At 44.9% G+C, this 24,027-nt stretch overlaps 2 protein-coding genes across 4 annotated transcripts in view; one reads left to right on the top strand and one right to left on the bottom strand.

Annotated features, from left to right (window-relative positions):
• The window catches only part of LOC137412283 (switch-associated protein 70-like), an 83,392-nt gene extending 69,651 nt beyond the window's left edge, over window positions 1-13,741 (bottom strand). The window contains exons 1-3 of one of the 2 annotated variants that reach the window (XM_078769790.1): window positions 13,492-13,741; window positions 8,711-8,851; window positions 8,392-8,568 (exon numbers count right to left, since the gene is read on the bottom strand). In XM_078769790.1, the coding sequence (XP_078625916.1) occupies window positions 8,392-8,568; window positions 8,711-8,851; window positions 13,492-13,587 (414 nt within the window). In that variant the 5' untranslated portion in view covers window positions 13,588-13,741. The remainder of the gene's footprint in view (window positions 1-8,391; window positions 8,569-8,710; window positions 8,852-13,491) is intronic. The other variant, XM_078769791.1, reaches the window with a different exon arrangement.
• LOC137412267 (USP6 N-terminal-like protein) overlaps window positions 1-24,027 on the top strand; it is a 1,021,586-nt gene that overhangs the window by 173,633 nt on the left and 823,926 nt on the right. The window lies entirely within an intron of this gene.

The following is a 24,027-nucleotide window of genomic DNA, read 5'->3' on the forward strand; positions in this document are numbered from 1 at the left end:
CTGCTCGCCACTCGCGCAACTACGAACCACCCTGCATCCTCGGGAGGCCCGTGAGGAACCTCGGCAGCCTCCCCTGAGGCCTTGACGAGCCCCTCGGTTGGCTCAACTGCTTTTCGCGTGCACCGAGGCCGAGCACTGCTCGAGCCTTCTCGGCACTGCACCCGCGAACTGCAACCTCGGGAGGCCCGCGAGGAACCTCGGCAGCCTCCCCCGAGGCCTTGACCAGCCCCTCCTCAACCCCACGGCGGCGTTTTTTCGTGCGTATCGAGGCCGAGCACTGCTCGCGCCTTCTCGGCAACCGCCGAGCGCGCCTGCGAACTACGTACAAGCCCGTGAGAGTGTATTCTGGGGGGGCGCATGTAGCGGTTACCTTATTCGCATGTGGCGGTTACCTTTACCTTATTTGCATGTCCTTATTTGGTAATAATCCACGTGCACGGCCCTGTGGGACTTTTGGTTGTGTGGTCGTGACGCACGCGCGGCTGTTGGAGCCACGTCCTCCGAAGAGGGTTTTTGGTTTTATATAAGCCGTTACGACTTCCGTTCGTGAGCAGTTGCTGGAGATTTCTGTACAATAAACAAGCTTTGTACCCAACGAAATGGCCTCTTCTTCTCGCCTTCGGCAACTCCTAAAATACTAAATAAATGCTTTCACCGGCGAGGAATCACAAAATATCATTTTGTTTCAGAATACGAGATGACGACCAAAAGAAATATAGCTTCGAGGTACTCACATACGCCTCTAAGCGGTCTAGCCTGGGTTTGAATCCCGACTCAGCTATAAACTGCCGCCATGGTGTTTCACAGGCAGGGAGTACTCATCGATGTGTTTTCCGTCCCTCGGATTGACGTTGAACTGGGTGTCCATTCTGATGGAATTTTTTTGGTGGATGTTAAAGATACCACGGTGTCCTTCACCAAGAGTCGGCGAGCTATCGCCGGCACTCTGAACAAATTACAAATTCCTGCCCTAACTACTGCTGGGAAGGCAATGGCAAACCACCCAATTTGCTTTGCTGCCTTGCCGAGAAACTGCTTTGGCAGCCCCGACGCTCTGTGACAGAATCAGAATCATTGGTATTTTTTTCGTATACAGACTGTTGCTATTGGTTACGTCATTGCTGGGGGCACACTGTGCCGCAAAGGCAGTGCCCTTCCATTACCAATAAGCTGGTACTCATTTTGCCGACCTGGGAAGGATGACAGGCTGAGTCAACCCACCTGGTGTTAATTCAACGGCACAACAAGGACTGAAACACAGGACCCTAACATCTCAAGCTACCTAGCCACCTTAACCGTTTAGCCAAGACCACCAGATTAGAATCAGAATAATCCGGCCTACCTCAGACTATTGAGATATTTAAGTTCAATTATACTTACCTTCCCCCTATAACCACGTGCTACACTCCATAGGTAAACTCCTGAGCAACAAATTAATATTATGTAGTGCCCATAGCAACCTCACTTCTGCATCTTTACAACAAAGACATTACATATTATTGGGCAAAATAGGAGTTAATTTAAATCAGATGGCTTGGGATAGATTTATATATAGTGCAAAAACGGAAAGGGTTAAATCAGGTTTTAAAAATGTATATATTAAGAAAAGGAACAGAAGAGAAAAAGATCGGGGAAATAATTAACGAGGAGAAGTGTGTGGAAGAAGAGGGGTAAAAAATGGAATCGCGAGTGGATGAGAAATACAGTAGGTAAGGGGAAGGTAAGGAGGAGGGAGGGAATGGGGATGTATCATGTATGCAAAAGAGGAAGGTGGTGATGTTTAGTATTGTTATGAATTTGGGTAGAGGAATATCTAGAGCCAGGTAGATCTGTATAGGTAAGTAACTCGACTGTCGTGATAGAGAATCTATATGTAATAAGTTCTGTGTAGCCCGGATGTCGGTATAAGTGTGTATTTGTGTCCCCGCCACGAGAGGGCGGGGCGTGCTAAATAGTACAGGGATTATGAATAGAAATCCCCTCGTTTGTCATTCCCTCTGTCGCCAATCCAGTGTCCCTTATGGCAACACACTCATACAGACACTTAGATAGGTCCGTAGTGCACAACAGTAATTAAATTCCCTCCCCTTACAATAACTGACCGGATAAACCAGCGGGAAGCGGCTGCATACAACGCCACCATGGCACCACACATTGAGCAAGGCTGGGGGCTATGCCCAGGAGGACTGTTGATTGGCCAGGGAGAGGGGTGAGGAACACCACAGGGTGCCGATTGGCAGAGTAGGGGAGGAAGAGTGATTGGTCAATAGGAGGGACAGAGAACTGGCCCGTGATTGGAGGGAAAAGAAGGACTTGTGGTTGGCCATGAGGATGGCATGACATGGGGGGCGGGAAGCACTCGGCCAATGGGAGGACACCAGCGCGGTGAGAACATTCTAGAAGACGAGGGTCACCGCGCTGGTTGGAGAGAGAAAGAGCTGACGTCACACCACGAGTGATAAAACTGCTGGCTCGCCGGCATTTTGTCTCTTCTTCCCTTCTCCCTCTCGTGTTTCCCTGGCCCTTTTCATTCCTGGCTCTCTCTCTTCCCATTCTCTTCTCTTCCCTTGGCATCGTGCGTTTGACTGTCCCTTCATTTTGAACCTGTTCCTGCTAGCTGGACGTCGGAAGGATGGTGGAGGGCGATCGTGCGAGCGGGGCCTACCTGACGGCGTACGCTGGCCTAGCAGCACGGAGTGAAGGTTGTTCGCGCCAAGGACAAGGCGGTTCCCGCCAACACCGGGGCTGCGTCGGACGACGCGCTCGGAGCTTGACTGACCCGACACTCCAGCCAGATAAGCTCACATCCATATCAAATACACGACGGGACAATTAATATTTTATTCACTCTCCCTTTGTCTCGTTTCTGATGTCTGTGTGGGGACGTCCCGATTAGGATATTTATTTACCGGCTCGTTATTTCCCTGTCTCAATCTTTATTTCGAATAAACCCTTGTATTATTTTCCATTTCTTTTTAAACCCGTTCTCGTTTGAGTTAATCACTTTCCAGGTTGAAGATGCTGGCGCGCGTGCCCCCGTGAGGTAAGCGCCTCTGCTTCTTCCTCTTCCCTCCTTCCTCCTGCGTAGCATAGTCGAATCCGCAATTGATCGTCGCGTCGTTAAGCTCGATTAGCTGTCCGTGGTGAAGTTCAGTGTTAACTGAGCAAACCACACGACAGTATCATGTGTATGCAAAAGAGGCATGTGGTGATGTTTAGTATCATGTGTGTGCATAAGAGGAAGGTGGTGATGTTTAGTATCATGTGTGTGCAAAAGAGGAAGGTGGTGATGTTTAGTAGTGGTCGAGCAGGAGAGGGAAGGGAATGGGGATGTATCATGTATGCAATAAGAGGCAGGTGGTGATGTTTAGTAGTGGTCGAGCAGGAGAGGGAAGGGAATGGGGATGTATCATGTATGCAAAAGAGGAAGGTGGTGATGTTTAGTATCATGTGTGTGCAAAAGAGGAAGGTGGTGATGTTTAGTATCATGTGTATGCAAAAGAGGAAGGTGGTGATGTTTAGTATCATGTGTGTGCAAAAGAGGAAGGTGGTGATGTTTAGTATCATGTTTGTGCAAAAGAGGAAGGTGGTGATGTTTAGTATCATGTGTATGCAAAAGAGGAAGGTGGTGATGTTTAGTATCATGTGTGTGCAAAAGAGGAAGGTGGTGATGTTTAGTAGTGGTCGAGCAGGAGAGGGAAGAGAATGGGGATGTATCGTGTATGCAAAAGAGAGAGGTTGTGATGTTTAGTATCATGTGTGTGCAAAAGAGGAAGGTGGTGATGTTTAGTATCATGTGTATGCAAAAGAGGAAGGTGGTGATGTTTAGTATCATGTGTGTGCAAAAGAGGAAGGTGGTGATGTTTAGTATCATGTGTGTGCAAAAGAGGAAGGTGGTGATGTTTAGTATCATGTGTGTGCAAAAGAGGAAGGTGGTGATGTTTAGTAGTGGTCGAGTAGGATTGGGGAGGGGTTCAACATTTTATCATTTCTGTATACATAATATGTTACAGGTGAACCCTTTCCCAGTCTTGACATCTTCCAGGCAGGCATTCATGTTGTTATAGCTTTGAATGCCAAGGTTGTGCATTTGGGTTACAAGCAATTGAGGGCTCCTAATGTGTTGTTGTGATATGCTTATCGGCGTCACACAGCCTTGATATCTCAGTCCCCCACTGCCCAATGTTGACGCAAGCACACTGCAGTCCAGGCCCCATGCAAACCACAATTTTCCTATGGCTTGCATACTTAATAAGCCACGCTTTATATGGCAATGTATTAACCTGTATTCGAAACCATTGAACATGTTATATGTCATCTGGAAGACTAGACTGATCATATGGCGTTGTTCGGCTCATGTTGAGGATTGACTCATACATATCATTAGGATTCTTCCTGCTCAAGAAATGGTGTAAGAGGGCCCAAAAAGTTCTTAAAGTAGCAAACATTTGTTATATTTTTCAAAACAATAAAGATATTCCATAACGGCTCAATGTATATCCACATTCCAAGAACATTGGTCTTACATAGGCTACCTGGAGAAGGAAACATTGATAAAATTGTGCAAATAATGATTGCAGGTACTGATAAAAGTTTGTGTTAAAAATGTTGAGTCATTATAGGAAAGTACTTTAAATAAGGAAAACTCAAAGTCAGAAATTGGCCATATTGGCCATAGAAACTGGTAGAACAGATCGTAGTTAGTGATGTTGGTGACTTGGTGTTCATATCTCATGTTATTCATCAAAGTTCATTGTTACAAGAGAATAAAAGTTGTAAAATAACTTTGTTGCTTCATAAGTCTATTAAAGGGTCTGTCCACATTTTTTTCTGGCCACTGGTTTCCGATTTTTTTTTTCTTCCAAGCTTAAAGGACGGGGAGGAGGGGAAATAGGCTTCCCCAGCCCGTGGGACTTGGATCCCAAATGCAAGGCCAAGCTGAACGGGTACTCATTTGAATCACATGGACCAATGATCACACAAGCAAGTTTCCCATGCCCGCACGGGATTCGAGATGGGTAGGGATGAAAAAAACCACCTTTAGAGGCCATTTTCCCCCGCAAAGCGGGGGTTGGCCTTTTTCGGGAACCGTGGTTGTTGTTGTTTTGTTGGTCCCCTTTTTGAAGCAATGTTTTACGGCCGGATGCCCTTCCTGACGCCAACCCTGTTTGTCGCCTTTTACGACAAGCAGGGAATTACCAGTGAACTGGTACTCAATTAGCCGACCTCGGAAGGATGACAGGCTGAGTCAACCCCCCTGGCGTTAATTCAGCGATCGACCGGGACGGGTAGGGACGGAGGCAACAAAATGCAAATGGCGTCTTCTGTCATCGAGCCGGCAAGCTGGGAGCAACAATTCACATTTATTGCTACATCTGATGCAAGTTAAATGTTCTAATGGCGGTGAGGTGTCACTTGAAACCGTTTGTTTGATATATGTAGTATTTTTGATGCCGGTCCATAATAAAAATGTGTGTGATCAATTGCAAATTAATACTAGATGCTGCTTTCTGATGTATTCTCCTGCCTGGAGGTAAGACCCTTTCCACGGACGACCTTTATCTTCACATAGCTCCAACAACACCAAGGGAGAGATGGCGGCTGCACATATATACATTCCTGCACCCATTGTTCATCCAAATGACAGGAGCTCCAATCAGGTGTGCTATCGGGTATGCTCCCAGATATGCTCCTGCTGTTTCTCACCCTCACACAGGACATTCTCCTGATTTCCAAAAAAGGAACGACACAGTGACTCCAACAAAGGCAAGGCTAACAAGGCTTGGTGGCATGAGCCGTATTCAGCGAATACTGACATTTACTTAGTATAGTGGTTCTCAACTGGTCTAATTTGGCATAATTCTAATTTTAATATACTTATGCTTATATAATTCAAAATTTATATGTAATTTTGTATATATAATTATTATTATATGTATATATGTATATATAATTACGCTCAATATGGCATAATAAAATTCTAATTCAGTGTTTCATATATAATTATTTGGTCTAATACAACAACAACAACAACAACAACAACAACAACATGCATTTTAAGGCCATTTTCCCTGCTAGAGCGGGGGTTAGCCTTGCGGTCCCCATGACAATCTTCTCCATTTTGCCCTATTTTCTGCATCTCTCCTTGTTAAACCCCTTGCCCACATTTCTTCTTCCACCATCTTTAGCCAAGTCTTTCTCGGTCTTCCCCGTCCTCTACTTCCTTCTACATTCATTTCCATCACTCTTCTCAACCAGTCACTTTCATCCTTCCTCAACACATGACCAAACCATCTCAGCCTGTTCCCCTTCACAGCATCAATCACAGGCTCTATTCCCATCACCTTTCGCAATTCATCATTTGTCTTCCTCTCTCTGGCATAATCTGGCATAATTTGCTTTGATGTTCTATTCTGCAAACTGTGAACATCATTGAGGAAGTCCAACACAGAACTCATTTGATGCTTCTGTGTGAATCTTTCTTACATCAATTTTATTTCTTTGTCAAGGATTGAAGCAGAAATAGTTCAGTTTGAAACTTTCCTTCCATCTGTTTCATTTGTGAACTGCTTCCTCTTCCTCCTAATATGGACCGGATCTGGTTCAAGGTATACCGGTATCTCCAACTGCTCAGCAAGTTAAGTAATTCACGTATTATAGTAATTCAACAATACAATGAATTATACCATCACCACCCCTCACACCCTCCATAGTCTGGTGTTGGCTTACCGGTTTAGATCTCAGGGTGCTGAGTCTGCCAAGCCCCCGCCATGCATTGAATTAACACCAGGTGGGTTGAACTCAGCCTGTCATCCTTCCTAGGTCGGCAAAATGAGTACCAGCTTACTGGGATGAATGAGCCATTCGAGTATCCTGCGTCGGAGTGGCGATCCGTCCAGGATTGTGTCCAATAGCCATGGAAACCGCTTCGGCAGCCATATCATTATCACGATGCAAAACAAGTGGTATTCTTCCTCTTCCTCTTCTTGCTACTTCCTCTTCTTCATCTTCTTCTTCCTCTTCTTGCTACTTCCTCTTCTTCCTCTTATTCTTCTTCTTCACTTCTCCGATATCTCGATCGGATTAACGCGGTGACCGCAGTTAATGGGCTTCATACCCAAATCGAAAAGACAGGGGAGAGGGGAATGATGAGACAAAGCAGAGAAATAACCATTGACCTGATCCCTACACGATGCCGACGTGAGGTCGGTTCTGGGTTCGCTCTGGGGAGCTAAAGATGGCGGAGCTCAGACGGTGTTCACTGAGGTAATTAAAGATATTACCGTGGTAGTGTGGTACCCTCTGCTGCTAGAAGTGTTCAGGGTTGTTTTTTCAATTTTTGTGTGTTTATCCTGTCAAGTGAGAAACTTTGTGTATTTCTTTCAGTTTGGAAAGATGGAGGAAAGAAGGAAGAAAACAGGGAATGATACTGATGGTGTTGTGTTCCTGGGTTGGCGGGAATGTGGAGATGACACAGGTTTGATTGACCGAGTGGTCTAGCTGCTTCTACATTAAAATGTGACCAATATTTTTATGCCTCAGACATTGGAAACTGGGTTAAACAACTGCATCGAACCCCGATCCTTCCATGATTATAAGTTATAACATTCATACCAGGTTTCAGCAATCATTCTCCTTCATTAAATTGCCTGACACATAGCTCTTACGGTACCAACTTGTCTAATGTAAAGAATATTTCTCATTTGCAGCACCTCATGAAGGAATAACAAATGAATAATAGCCTTAGTCTGCTGATTGAAAGAATAACAAATGAATAACAACCTTGGCCGACTGATTGAAAGAATAACAAATGAAGAAATAACAGCTTTAGCCGACTGAATGCTAAATTTTGCTGTAATTGAGAAAGATCTACATTCAGTACATTTATGTTCAGGTGATTGGAACAATTTCATAATGCACCTGCCATATTCACACACAAACAAACACACACAAACACACACACACACACACACACACACACACACACACACACCATTCATACACACTAACATACACACACACACAAACAAACACACACAACTCATACATGCGCGCGCACACAGACACACACAAACACACACACACACACACACACACACACACACACCATTTATACACACTAACATACACACACACACACACACCATCTATACACACTAACATATACACACACACCATTCACACACACACACACACACACACACACACACACACACACACACACACACACACACACACACACACACACACACACACATAGTGTTATAGAAAGAATGATCAACAAACTCAGAATGCACTTTATGAATGTAACTTTTCTTGTACCTTTTATAAAACAAGTTGATGTGCTAGTTGTTGATGAGTGATGTAATCAATATCTGAGTGATGGTGTACCTCTTCAAAGCAGATGACAAGAGGATATTGGTCCTCTGATAGGAAATTGAAGAGAGACCACATTTTAAAGGCATCTTGTGCGGCAAAGCAACCTTGCTTCATTGGGTAGTTCTTCTTTGAGGCAATCATCCAGCACAGGTCTTCAAACTGCTCTTTATCAAACATCACATCCTGAACCTGTGCAGGCAGGACACATGTTACCACCACTGAAGCCGGGGAAGTGTCCGTCACCCATTAGATACCATCAACGTCGTTAAATTATCCGTGTTTTCGAAAGAAAGTCAAATGACAAATAAATAAATTGCAGTAAAAGGGTTACTTTGTCAAGGATGTAGGTCCGCAGGTATGGCATGTATCCCTTGCTGGACACGGGTCCATGGTCGTCGTCCCGAAAATGTTCCTCCAAAGAAACGGGGTCATGTGGTACATGAAGTACGGTACAGAGGTTATGAGACAATACCTGTGTAATGAAAAGGTACATCCATAAAGTCATATTTTCTCATTGGCTAAAGATTAAATGAATGTAGGTGACTCTCTCCTGAGCTACCTTCTTCCATGCATCTCTCATTTCCCCTTCTCCACCCCCGTCCCCCCACAATTTCCTCGCTCAGCTTCTCCAGAAATGTATCCCGAATCTCATCTCATCCTTTAATTTGCAAACTTTCACTCTGGGATCTGCATTTCACATACTTATAACCTCAGGTATCACTTTCACATCAACTACACTTCCTATGAGACTCCCAGGTACGAACAAATAATCAATCTCACTCTTCCGTTCTCCATTAATGTTTGTTACCAGTTGTTCTGCCCTTTTCTTAAAACCACTTCCTTGCTTAATGCTCAGCATTTCAGAGGATAGAGCACAGACAGACAAGCAACCATATGCTGGTATTTATGGCGCAGGCTTTGATGGGCCTAATAGTAATAGCCTCCTCCTGCATCAAACGTTTATTGTAAGGGAACTCATGTTAATATGTATTGAGTACATACATATCTGTTGCAGCTACTATTTGTAATACTAGTACACCCGCTCACTACGGGAGCGGCAGGAAGAGTCATTCGTCTTATGGGGTATATAGATTACAGTCGATCTATGGTCGGGCTTCAAGAACATTGGGTGTGTGTTCATTTACCAAGTTTCTTGTGGAGAGATCGCCAAGTGGTTTAAGCATTCGAGCAAGCACTCAATTCAAAACCGTTAAGGAACGGCTGGCTTGGCAAGCGCTACTAGCTGCTTGGTAAATGAGCACAATCCGGGCTTCCTCCCTTTCAGTTTCGTGTTAAACAGAAGGAGCGAGTTTCAAAAGTTCACTACGAAAAACGCCACATTAGCGCCAGGAACGGTCATGTTATTTACCCAAACCTTGTGGGGTATAATCTAGAGTACAGTAGATCTTCCCACAGTTCTGTAAGAAAACCTCCCTCACGGATGTCGGGATCCTCCAAATTTCTTTGTTTAATGTTATACACGACATTAGCGACTGTTTAAAAAGCTAAACATATGTGTTTGTGGTTCATAATAATAATTACTGTTCATTAATATATTCATTACTTCTGGTAGAGGCCGTTGCTCCCACAAAAACACCATGATAAGCTATTTATATACATTGACTCGCCAGAAAAACCCCTTGGGGAGGTGGGATATTATTGGCATTAATATTGTTTTGTAATAACATTAATATTACGCTATTATCGTTAATTTTGTTATTCGAAGCGGCCTTGGAAAAACGCCACGATAAAGCTAACTTTACATGGATATACACCTCAACACGCAACCCCATTGACGGTAATGGCAGGGGGAAACCCGCTCGGGGGAGAAAACCCCCTTGGGGAGAGGGGCAAATGAATGCGCTACAGCCTTCATTGTGTAACCCTTCGTCATCCTGTCAAGTTTAGTTGAGATTGGATAAGTAACGACGGAATGTATTGGGGTCAAAAATTCATCAGATGGACGCCAAATTGTGTATTTTAGTATGATGATGATAAACTCACTTGCTGTATTTCTTTCTCGATACCAAAAACCTACAAGTGCTCCCTCAAATCCACCTGTCTTTTCTCCTGTATGTCCATTTAAGTCCCCACCTCGTATTAACTTCTCATAAACATCTACTTTTTGCACAACATCCTCCAAATCCTCCCCAAATTTTATTTTCTCCTCCACACTTAAATTTACTTATGGTACTAGGCCGACACCACATTCATCAACTTATCTCCTGCTATCAGCTTTAATTTCATGATTCTCGTGCTGCATGTCGTCACTTGCAAAACTTTCTGTATAAACTTTCCTGCAACTATCACACCAACACCCCCTTCAGCTTCTTTCCCTCCTGATCAAAATAACATTTACTTTACCTGTCCTGTGCCAATCGTCTCTGCTTCGTGACCTCTCCGTCTCTAACATATATCTACCTTTCTCCTTAATATTTCCTCCACTTCCAGACTTCTCCCACTCATTGTCCTCAGAACTGTACCAACTCTCAACACTACCTCTACTACCTTTTCCCTATGCACATGGGCCTATTAACAGCATCAACCTGTATGCCTTTGTCGTGATTATCATGGTAATCCAGTTTTGCCCACCTTTGTGTTTGACATAGACAGGTGGGTCTGCCCACGGGTACTAAGGGCTGCCTGATCCCACCCATTCAATACTGCCATCATAAAATAGATTGAAGCAATGTTTTATGGCAGGATGCTCTTCCTGATGCCAATCACTTATTTCAGGGTGGAACCTTAGTCTTCAGGCAAAAACGCCTAACCACAAGGCAGTGGTGGATGCGGTTTAACGTCTTACCCAGGATGGAGTATTAGTATTAATGGTCAAAGCCAAGTAAGGCATATCATTTCTCATCCTTCAGACAGGCAGGGAGCACTCGGAGCAGCATCTTCCCTCTCTGCAGACCTTGATAGAATCAGGAGTTGGTCCAACACTTAGTATATGTCTTTCAACCCTGACAAATCTGACACACTCACACTGTTTCTCTGAAAGGGCTTTGCCACAGCCCTCCAAACGCCATTGCCAAGCCAGTTTTCCCCACCATTGCCAAATAAACGACTTAAAGAGGTTATCACACAAACTTTTTTGCCTCACCATCAGCCATGAACTTTCTTTGGCAGACCATATTTCCAAGATGGCCCCCAAAGCCAGCTGCCGACTGGGCATCCTTCATTGTGCAAGATCTTTGGCCAGTCTGAACTCTTGACATCCTGCAAGGCCCTCATTCACAGCTTGATGGAGTACTGCTCTCCCCTTTGGGCTGGCACCCCTGCCTCACACCATGCTCTTCATGATGCCGTGGAAAGCAAGGCCCTCAAAATAATTGTAATCTCCCACAATGAAGCTGAGAGTCTAGGACTGTTACCTTCGAATTGCAGACAGGTTGGTGGCCTCTTTGCATTCCTCCACCTCCTTTTTGGTCTTGCACCCTCTGCTCTCACTTGGCTCTCTCCCTCCCAGGTTTGGGTAGGGTGCACATGTTCTGCCAATAACCCCCTTCTGGTTAAACTACCAAAATTCAGGCTCATTGCTCACCTCCACTCATTTGTTGCTCTCTCGTACCAACATCCCCAGCTGTCCTATTCTTCCCTCCAAAGCTTCAAGACAGCTGCTCACCACTATCTCATGATCTCTTCGACCCTCAAATGACCCTATTCTCAAGCTCTCCTTTTTTCCAGCTTATTGTGATTTTCCCCCCTCTCTCTCATCCCTTTTCCATTACATCCCCACTTTCCCCTTTCTCTTCTTGCTGTGTTTCCTTGGGTTTGTATACAGCTTGTTTACCCCCATGTGTCCTTCACCTCCTCCTCTTGATCTCACTCTCACTTCTACTCTGCTGTTGATGTTTCCCCCTTGAAACTGAAATGTAATTAATGATAAAGGAATGAAATATTAAGAAAGTAACTAGGTTGGATTTACAATAAATATACACGAAGCTAACCATCTTGATGAAGCAAAAATAGAGATAAGAGCAGGATATGAGTTGATTTTGGAAAACTCAGTGATGGAATGAAGAACGATGTGCGAAGAATGAAACATTTTTACAGAATGTGTCCTGTCAACTCCAATGGTGTGAAAGATAGTCACCGACAAAAATAAGATGGAGCAAATGTTTGTTTCAGCTCATCGTAGTGTGCAAAAATGTATGCTTGGTATTTCAAAGCGAGACAAAGACAAACAATTGGATGAGATCAAATCATTCCAAGATTACAGGGGTCATTGGAACAATTAAACAGAAGAAACTAGAACAGCACCCGGTAGAGCGCACACCTCCTCCAGGCTGAACAGGTGACGTTTTGTATCTCACTGATAGGTCAGATTTGGATCCGGATCTGAACCAAAAGCTAATCAGCTTGTTCTTGTCGCCAATCCAACGCATCCACCTAACTTTGTCATAATTCGTCCATAACCTTTTTGAAATATCATGCTATACAGTATATCGTTTTGGCCCTGTGTCTCAATGGTGAAGAATCCAAAAAATTAAATAATTCTCACATCTGTATCCGGATCCTCACCAAAATCAAATCAATTCGTCCTTGTCACACACCGAATCTGTCCACCAAGTTTCGTCCAAATCCGTCCACAACTTTTTGAGATATCCTGCTATATATAGTTTTAAGCACAATCTCTCAATAGTGAAGAATCCCTTTAAAAAGTCTCGGATCCGGATCTTCACCAAAATCTAATAATTTTGTCGTTGGCACATACCCAAGCTCTCCACCAAATTTAGTGGAAGTAATGAAAATGGGCTAGTCATCTATAGCGAGGCGAACTGGTGGGAGATGGACGAAATTATTAACAAAATGGAGACCAATTTGGACCACAAGTAAGAAGCCGAGGAAGGCAGAAAGTCAAATGGAGCTCGTTGCGGATACAAGGTTCATAGAAATCAATTGTATCAGACAAGCAAAAGAGAATAAAGAATTGGTGCCATCTTGGAGAAGCTCTAGCAAACACTGCAGTGGGCTGACAATGCCGAAAGATTATGAGAATGATAGTAAATGCCACCAGGATGGACACGAATCAATGTCCTTGGTCTTCTCTGCTGTCCCATTGTTTGTGTGGTCATTTTTGTACAATAGCTGCGAGACTGACATTCATACCTTGAGCTGAGACTTTGATGCTTTCCCGTATTTATCCACATGCAGAGCCGAGAACGCGTGCCAGATGGGTTTCAACAACTCGTTCAGTTCTGGCATGGCACTCCACACCACGCGGGGTTCACTATCCACGGATTCAAAAAGTTAGAAGGAATTGGCAAATGGAGCAAAAGAGACTAAAAGGGCAAATAATTGACATTTGCTTGAAGCAATGGTTGGAGAGAAGGAAAAATGGAGAGAAAGAAAGAAAGAAGTAGGAAAAAAGAAAAGAAAAGGGAGGAGCAGAGGAAATGTATGTGGTTAACAAATGACCAGCAAAGGACAAATTTGTACTTTATGGAAAGTTGGGCACAGCAAGAGGACACCTGATCCGTTTCACCCATTAACATCCCATTCACTTATATTTTGGAGTTCACAGATACAAAAAGGGTATCAAAGACTGAAGCTTTTTAAACAGGCAAGTCTCATGTAAGAGTTATAACATTGAACGGATCAGGATGCAACAGGACAAAAGGAGAGAGAGAGAGAGAGAGAGAGAGAGAGAGAGAGAGAGAGAGAGAGAGAGAGAGAGAGAGAGAGAGAGAGAGAGAAAGAGAAAGAGAAAGAGAAAGAGAAAGAGAAAGAGAAAGAGAAAGAGAAAGAGAAAGAGAAAGAAAGAGAAAAAAAAAAAAAGGCGAAGGAGATTTGGACAAACAATGGGTGCTGGGAGGAATGGGCGGCAGGAGAACATGCATGGGGTGAACAAGGTGAACATAAGGAAACTCCAAGGAGGGAAAAATTGGGAATTTGGAAGGACTTGGGGGGATGGGGCAGAGGGGTTGACGAGGGTTGAAAAGATCATGGTTTTGGGTTGGGAACGATTTGAGATGGTGGTAAACAGCTGTCTTTAATACCTGGAGGGAAGGATGAGATAGAAGAGAGTGTGGAAGTGGATTCCACAGGTGGGGAAAAAAGAGGAACGAATGAGTGTAGGTGAGCAGTGATCCTGGATTTTGGGAGTTTCCAAGGAAGAGGATTGATAGTGGACCTTGTGCGTCCATGAGGAATTTCATTTTCAAGGGAAAATAAACAATTTGGCAAGGCATTGTCGTTAAATTTAATATAACATTTTTACTTTAGCACTCTTGCTTACTCACGCTTCATTTTTTTTTCCGTGGAGTGGTTTCGGAGATATAGAAGTGCAAGGATTTTTCAGTTTTTCCAAGATGGCGCCTGTTCCACGTGACCTATGATGTCATAATTATCATTTAAAAATTACACAAGAGGAGGCACTCCTATGCTGAAAATTTCATTTGTGTTTCCCAATCGTGCTGTTCATCTTTTAATAGCGCTTTAAATGCGTGTTTCCCAATCTGCCCATTACCAGATTTTGTCGCAGGTTGTGACCACATTGCAGTCGTTCTTGTTCATTAATTACAGGTTTTCTTCAGTTTAAGGGTGTAAAAAAGCAATAAACTTATGAAATATGTAAAGGCAAAATAAATGCAGTGTACAAACGTATTACTTACTTTCCTACATTCCCCTCAATCAACAGTGGCCTCCAGACGATACATAGGTTCTTCGCTCCAAATCACGCTTGGGAGTAGTTTCTTGCCTTTATATAAAAGTTCAAATATAAAGGGGAATAAAAATGAGCCTCCGAGGGCTGGTTTTACCCCTGATCCCCCATCCACACTCTCACGTACTTAAGATTATTCGGTGACTCACAAAGTCACTGGTACCAATCCACACTAAAACACACCTAAACTGGATTGTGGGAGAAAGGAAATTAGGCAGGTTCTATTCAAAGATGGATGACTTGGATGGATGAATAATGCAACTTGATCACTTGATCACTGAATAATGCAAGTGTACTTAACAATCTACTATCGGGGATGCCTCTTCGTGGTGGTTGTACCCCCCTCCCAATGCAAGTAGGGGGTCAAATCTTCCCCATTCCTCCCTGCTGCCCTGATTCGTCAGGGCAATGCGGTCACGGTCAGAGTGCCAATCAGTCCCCATGGACCGGCCCTTTCCCTCCTCTCTCTTTCTCTCTCTGTCTCTCTCTCTCTCTAACTCTAACTCTCTCTAACTCTCTATCTAACTCTGGCGTGGCCCTGACTTCGTGAAGGTGTGGGTACACCATATTTGATGTGGGGAATGTCTGGGTCGCTCCTCCAATATGATCGGCTGTCTCTGTGCCGTGGCCTTGTACATGAGAACTGTCCTTGGCGATACAGCAACAGCAACAACTTAACAATGCAGAACCTTGCTAAGGAATTTATATAGGAGACCCATATGGTTAACTAAGACGTTGGGCAACATCAGTGCGCTGCAGACCCCCTTGGCTGGCAAACCATTTTTGACAAAGTGGTCATTGAACAGTTCACTACTGCTCGCTAGTGGGTTTATGGCATTCCGAAAGACAAGATGGGGAGAGAGAGGGAACCACACAAGTAACAAAAGTAGAGAACAGGGACATCGGGAGATCTGTGGGAGGGAGAGGGCTTGGGGGGAGGAGGCATGGGAAGGGGGGGGGGGGGGCGCACTTGCGTCTCTTCATATCACCTACTCTTCTGAAGGTTCGCAGGCAGGTTTGGCACTGAACTTGGTTTAATAGCTCGTCAGTGACTGCTCTTGTCTACTGAGTTCTCGCTCTAGGGTTGTGCGGTGCATGGAATAAGCCACCTTATCTTTGATGTTGTTTCGTCACATGATTTATCCGAATGTATCCCTTTAAATCCCCACAGATCACATCACTCCACCTTCTCCGTGACACACACACCCCTCTTCATTTATGGCAAAGATAAAAGAGTTGCATAATCATAGCTGATATGTGAAATAACAAAGATAATTTAAAAGGGAAGTGGCTATTATGTGAGATCAAGTTAATAGTAAGAATGGGATTAGTATGTCAAAGATCAGTAAATTATCCTCTCCATAACAATGTAGTTTCTTTGTGTGGTCTAAAATACTCTCTTGCAGCTCCGTCCCACCAACAGTGGTGACGCCATATGTAAGGGTCTCCACAAACAATGGCACTCCTCTCCGCTCATCCATGTTCACTATTCCTAATCTATATGGAGACTTCAATTGCCACTGTTACAGCTGGTCTGATGTTGGTTCACATATTTCAGTATTATGGCCGAGCAGACAAGTCATTCTGTGAAACGACTGGACTTGCTCGTTATTTTACAACACACGTAGGTGTGGCTGGGTCCTGCGGGTTTGCATCAGTTCTTGCATTGCCCCCTGTAGGTTGGGGACGAAATTTAGAATATATTCCAGGTGTCAGCAATAGCTTGCCAACTATTCACAAAGGACACTTGGGATCTTTAACATCCACCAACTAATGCAGGGACGCTCAGTTTAAGGTCCATCCAAGGGGCGGCACCCACATTGATTCCTTGGCCTACATGTGAAACACCAGGATGGCAGTTTATAGCAGGGCTGAGAATTGAACCTAGGCTAGGCAGCTCATACTTGAGTGTGTGTATACCTCTACGCCACCCAATGTAATAATATTAATCTTTTTTATACCCGGCAATGTTGATTTGTTTAGTTTTTTTTATTGGGTGCATTGCATGGTGAAGAACATTGTCCTCCAGAGATGGCATACACAGACAGCCCCCTGTGATCTCCTATACTACTTTTTTGTGCACCCACTGCACCCCCCCCCCCCCCCCCCCCCCCCCCCCCCCCCCCACATAATTTTCCCTTCACTCAATTTAAACAGAAAGTGTCTCGGGACGAGAGATGCATCCCCCAAAGTATATGTCGTTGCATTATTTTCCCCATATTGAAAAACAAGGAATTGCAGCCTCTACCATCTCTTCAGTTGGTGACAAAATCACAAGATGGTCGAACACTCGGAACATATTGTCGTGTGTCTACCCAGTAGTGAACATCGCAGGGCGACACGGATGACCAAACGAGTTTTAACTCCGAGGCGTTCAATTCAATGGTGGACCTTCATAACACGTGAGGGAAAAGAGAATGACGAACTTATCTGGACGGCTTCCACCCGACGTCTTCGCACCTGGATAATCAATTAACTCAAACCGACATGGAATTAAAATGTACAAAAATACCAGCTTTATTGAAGAATGCCGGTAACACAAATAAAACACGGCAAAATAAGATCCTAAACAGGACGTCCCCTCACAGACTCGAATACAGAAAAAGGGAAAAATAACTGTGAAAATGAATGTGTTATTTTTGTGGGCACTTAGCTTCGAGTTGCTCTTGAACCTAGTCAGGAATCGTCCCGGTTTGTCACAGGCCTCTACGCCCTTACACGGGAATCACAGGCTGTGCTACCGCGAGCAGGAACTAGGCCTCCTGTGCAGTCTGCGTCTCTCGCTGCCGAGCACGAAGTCAGCAGGCTGCGCCCGTTCCACTCGCCCCCGCTCGTCAATTAATTCCCCTCGCGCAGGAACGCTATGAACTCCAACCACTCACCGTGAACTCCCGAAGCAGAGCGAGATATCAAATCGTGACTGTTCACCGCCAAAGTCAGAAGATGAGAGGAAGACAAGAGAAGGAACAGCCAAGAGGAGAAAGTGTCAGGGAGAGCGTTCTTTTATACTCGAGGATCTGTCATCCGTGCCTGCTCCACAAATCCCATAGTCTCATCTTATCAGTCCTTGCTCTAATCAATCCCGGACCAATCACTCTTCTTGGGGGTGTGGCCTTGCGGACCTTGCCGGCCTTTGTGATCACCAGGTCGGTGGTATCAGCGGTAGTGCTCAATGGCCTGTTTCCGGTTGGTTTTAGTGTTACAAATGCACGATTTCTTAGCTTGTGTGTGTGCTGCTGGTGTCATAAGGAACAGAGGAAAAATAACAGAGGCCATTACATACAGGGGATTAATTACCCACAATCCCTAACTAATTAACATAACCCCACACCTCGTGATGGGAACGAAGATACGCGCTTACACGACATACGGTCTCCCGGATCCCTACTTGTGATACATGGGGTTTCTTCTTCTTCACAACAGTCGGAGCACACTACCTATACAATTCTACCTGGACTAAGGTATTGCCTATCCCCCACAAACGTAACAGATCATACTTTCTTGTAATACGTAACGATAACGTAATACGATTGATGATGATACGTAACGATGATACCACTGGTGGCAGTAGTGTAGGATTCGGACTCGACAGGCACTCTGTGTTCGAAGGTTGCGAGATCAACACCCGCTGGGTGCAAATTGCGCCCAGCATTTGGAATTGAAAATTTTTAACGATTGTCTTTCCCATGTCAAACCGACACGGAATTGGAACCGATTGGAGATCTTGGAGACGGCGTGAAGCTGGAAGGTGTGAGAACATTTTGCTACCTCTGAGACATGCTGAATGGAGAAGGTGGATCAGACTCGGCAACGGTTGCTAGAGTGAGATGTGCATGGAAGAAGTTTCGGGAACTGAGTGGCATGCTGATGAGGAGGGGAGTGTCGTTGAAGCTGAAGGGAAAGGTGTATGCTGCATGTGTGAGAAGTGTTATGATTTATGGGAGCGAGACATGGGTAATGAACGTAGAGCAGCAACGAAGGCTGGAAAGGGTGGAAATGTGAATGGTTCGGTGGATGTGCGGAGTAGCGTTGAGAGAGAGGAAGACAAATGATGAATTGTGAAAGATGATGGGAATAGAGCCTGTGATTGATGCTGTGAAGAGGAACAGGTTGAGATGGTTTGGTCATGTGTTGAGGAAGGATGAAAGTGACTGGTTGAGAAGTGATGGAAATGAATGTAGAAGGAAGTAGAGGACGGGGAAGACCGAGAAAGACTTGGCTAAAGGTGGTGGAAGAAGAAATGCAGGCAAAGGGGTTAACAAGGGGAGATGCAGAAAATAGGGCAAAATGGAGAAGATTGTCACGGGTCCCGTAAGGCTAACCCCCGCTCTAGCAGGGAAAATGGCCTTAAAATGCATGTTGTGTTGTTGTTGTTGTTGTCTTTCCCATGTCGAGGGGGGGGGGGGGGGGTAATTGTAGTACTGGGGTGTCCAAATTTTATAGTTATTGGTGTACGAAGCGCAACATCACGTTTTTTGGAAAATTTGCAATCTTTTCTTTTCTGAGGTAAAATACGCACGAGTGGGAACCGCTTTGTCAGCAGGTAATGGCGGACGTGAACGGCAGGGCCGAGTGGGTGGAGGATCCCAAAGAATATGGAGGCGAGCTGGAGATAGAGGGATTAGAGGATAGCAGGGGAACTTCCCCCGCCCCGAGCATTAGTACACTCCCCTCCCCTATGAGGGAGCTGGGGACAATGGGAACAGACCCGAACGCTTTCCAGGCCAGAGTTGATCAAATAATGAGGGGAATGAAAGAACAAATGGAGGGATTGAATGAAAACATGAATGCCAAAAGGGAACAAATGAAGGGATTGAGTGAACAATTGGGGAGTCAAATTAATGGATTGAGAGGGGAAATGAATGCTCAGAATGAGCGTAGTGAACGAATGGAGAATAAAATTGATGGATGGAGGGTAGATTTGAAGGGACAAATTAATAGAATGAAAACACAAAAGGAAGAACAAAAGAATGACACGATTGGGGCACAGGAGAAGCCATGGGCAACAGAATTTGAATCAAAAGGAATTAACATTGAAAATGTAAGAGGGTGCAACCCAAGCTGATACACTTGGGGCACAGGAGAGGGAAAAATTAAATAGAGCAGCTTTAGAGGTAAAAAGGGGAAACTCAAATTGAAATGGGGAATGTTTGGCTGGAAAAGACCTGGAAGGTTGTTGGGCCTGTGTGGATGTCACAATGCACCACAGGGGAAGGAATTGGAAATTGTGCAGCATCAGGGCGGTGGTGCCGAGCAACAGGGGGTAAAAATATTGGAGGTCCGTGTAACGGAACCGGACCGGGTGTGTATAGATGAAGACCTGTTGGGGCCAGGATTGATTGGGGATGATGATGTGAATGATTTGACACAGCGGATGGATACCTTGGACAGTATCATCAAGGGATTGATCGAGTACAAGAGAGTCTGGGAGATGAGGTGAGTCGGTCCATCGAGTGTCCCCGGGACGAGATTAAAGTGACCAAGGGGACCCTCACCACGAACAATGATTGGGTGCCAGAGGTTCCGGAATTGGATACCCAGGGGGTAGGGGTGTCTTGGCCCCGAGTCGGACTCGGACATGGAAGAGTTGGGAGATAGAGCCTCGGAAAAACTGGTCCCCATAGTGAATTTGGAACAGCTGTAGGGAGGGGCAGAGCAACCCGAGGAAGGGGTTGTTACCTGCAGCTGCGGTTGTTGGGCACACGAGGCCAAAATCTTTAAAAAGAAATTTAGAATTAAATTTAAATTGGAATTTGATTTGGAGCAGCGCTGGAGGGAATTGGTCCCCAGGCTGCCGAATTCGGACCAGGAGAGGTTATTGGGGTCAGCCTCGTGGGAAATTGCCTCACTTGAAAATTGGGTTGTGCCAGATGGCTGTGCTGGCAGGATTTGGACATGGGGTCCGACCATGGGTGTCATGGTACAGCCTGGGCCCCACGTGGGGTCTGGTGGAGTGTGGCGTCCCTTGTCCATCGGGGCGCCGTCCGTGCGAGTGTCTCGGGCCAGCAGGGTCACCGGACCCTGGTGGGGGTTAAGACCTCCAGGGGTCCGAGGTGGTCTCTCACAGGCACTATGGGTGGTGTATTATGAGGACCACTCGGCAATTTTGGCCAAATAAGTCAATCAAAACACCGAGACATTATTGGTACCTGCCACATGGGCTGGCAGGATAGTTTGGACTCCTGCGGTACATGCTTGTTTCACATGATACATGCTGATGGACAAATCTGAGTGTAGAATCAACTCAACGAACACTATGGATATGACTGTGTTATGGTCTGGACCTCTTTTTGATTCCTGGTATGTGGACTGACTCCTTTGTAGTCAAGTGAACAATGGTTGCTTCATCTTTACTGTGACATTTGAAAACGGTGCAAACTGCTAAAGTTGGTCGTTTACTTTTAGTGTTCCCATCTCAGCAAATATCTCATGATGATGTAATACCAGGTTAAAAATCCATATACTCTATCAACATATCACTATAATATTCTCCTCCAGTGTGCTTGTCTGTCCGTTCATGGGAGTGGCCTCACCTGTTGAGGGAGTGGCTACACCCAATCTGGGAGGGGCTTCAAAAACAAATCTCCACCATTTTGTTTGCCTCGCATAGCTCTGCTTTATCTCGACTCTGATTCACTTTATCTCGACTAAAATGCACTCAGATTCAACAAAAGTCGAGAAAATCGGCAAAATGTATTTTAGTAGCCATTTTGAATGTTTGGTTGGAAGCGATGTGGGGATGGAGAAAGGAGAGAGAGGAGGGGGTGGAGAAGGGGTTAGGGCTGGGTTCCCTACCAGCAATTAGTTATTTATAATATTACTCAGTAAAAGTACAACGACTGAATACTGCCACATGGGCTGTTAGGGATCAAACCGTAGTCAAATTATATTTTTTCATATAGTCTAGTAGGAAGACTAGGTCCCCCTGCACCCCCCGGAGATATACTTCTAATCAGTGTTTCTAGATTGGACAAAATGTGTAGAAAATGACTAGCTATGGCCCCAAGCTGAAAAAATGTCCCACATACCATTTTTATGCAAATTACTGCTGCAAATTTTATGCAAAATTATGCAAATTTTATGCAAATTTTTGATGAGGAGTAGAGTTGAGGGGTCTTTGAGGGCTTCATCGAGGTGCTCTCGGTTGCAAGACTGGGTCATTCTGAGAAGCACAGCAGGGTCAGAGATCATGATGTTCTCCTCCTCAGTGAATCTCTCCATCAACAGCCTCTCCATTGCCTCACACACTGTTTTGAGGCAAAAGAGGGACTTTGCGTAGGCCTTTCCACTGAGAACACCTTTGAGAGATCCACTTGTTACTAGTTGTGCCTCAAAGAGAATCTCTGCATATCCAGAACCACGCATCTTGTGTCCAGTGAGCATCCCGATGTAGTTCATGGATGTGTGGAAGGGTCCAATCGTTACTACATGACTAGCAAATTCATTTGGCCAGCGCCAGATGATGGGAAGGGCTTTCATGCAGACACCCAGATCAAATGTATTCAGGACCCATCTCTGACCCACCTCAGCAGTTGCTGCCTAGGAACGCTTCAGTAGCTCACGAACAACTGCGTTGTCTGTGATCGGTCTGTGCCTGGTGCCTGCATGGCATGGCAATGGCCTGCAGCCTGTGCCTGGGCTAGGGGGTTTCACCTCTGCAACTGGTTCTCCCCCACCCAGCAAATCAACAGTCGACTACTGCACGCCTATCCACCAACCGATCACAGACAACGCAGTTGTTCGTGAGCTACTGAAGCGTTCCGAGGCAGCAACTGCTGAGGTGGGTCAGAGATGGGTCCTGAATACATTTGATCTGGGTGTCTGCATGAAAGCCCTTCCCATCATCTGGCGCTGGCCAAATGAATTTGCTAGTCATGTAGTAACGATTGGACCCTTCCACACATCCATGAACTACATCGGGATGCTCACTGGACACAAGATGCGTGGTTCTGGATATGCAGAGATTCTCTTTGAGGCACAACTAGTAACAAGTGGATCTCTCAAAGGTGTTCTCAGTGGAAAGGCCTACGCAAAGTCCCTCTTTTGCCTCAAAACAGTGTGTGAGGCAATGGAGAGGCTGTTGATGGAGAGATTCACTGAGGAGGAGAACATCATGATCTCTGACCCTGCTGTGCTTCTCAGAATGACCCAGTCTTGCAACCGAGAGCACCTCGATGAAGCCCTCAAAGACCCCTCAACTCTACTCCTCATCAAAAATTTGCATAAAATTTGCATAATTTTGCATAAAATTTGCAGCAGTAATTTGCATAAAAATGGTATGTGGGACATTTTTTCAGCTTGGGGCCATAGCTAGTCATTTTCTACACATTTTTTCCAATCTAGAAACACTGATTAGAAGTATATCTCCGGGGGGTGCAGGGGGACCTAGTCTTCCTACTAGACTAATATTCCCGGGGTGGATTTAAAGAGTTTAGTTCAGGCGAGTTAACTCTTTTCCAAATATGTAATTAAAAATACTTCGAAAAACTTTGTATGTAATGAAAGGAGGCTGCCGTCCCTTTATATGGGATCGTTCCTCTGTATGCAACTTTAACATAGGGACTGAAATTCGTTTCTCGGCTTCCACTTGATGAAATTGGGTGCAAATTTCAGAAGTGAATGCTTTGTACGTCGAGGTAATATGTTCCAAATTTCAGCAACGTCCGTTTACGCATTCATGATTTTATGACGAGAACCCTTGAATTCACGTTGGTAGAGTCAGTCTGTCCGTCATATCTCAAAGGCTATACATTGAAACTAGCTGAAACTTGTAATATACATCGGCCAATACGTCTAATTAATTGCTTTCAAAACAAATTCCCCCTAAGTGCCATCGTTTTTGCTTTAAAATTATATATCTGGCCACTCTGCCATAAAGCCCAGATCGGTGGGGTGTTGCAGTGATGGTTGTCCTTCTGGAAGTTTCTCCCTTCTCCACACAGGATCTCTGGAGCTCAGCCAGAGTGACCATCGGGTTCTTG

This window comes from Myxine glutinosa, chromosome 1 (assembly GCF_964187855.1).
Source record: "Myxine glutinosa chromosome 1, kmMyxGlut1.1, whole genome shotgun sequence".
Taxonomy (NCBI): Eukaryota; Metazoa; Chordata; class Myxini; order Myxiniformes; family Myxinidae; genus Myxine; species Myxine glutinosa.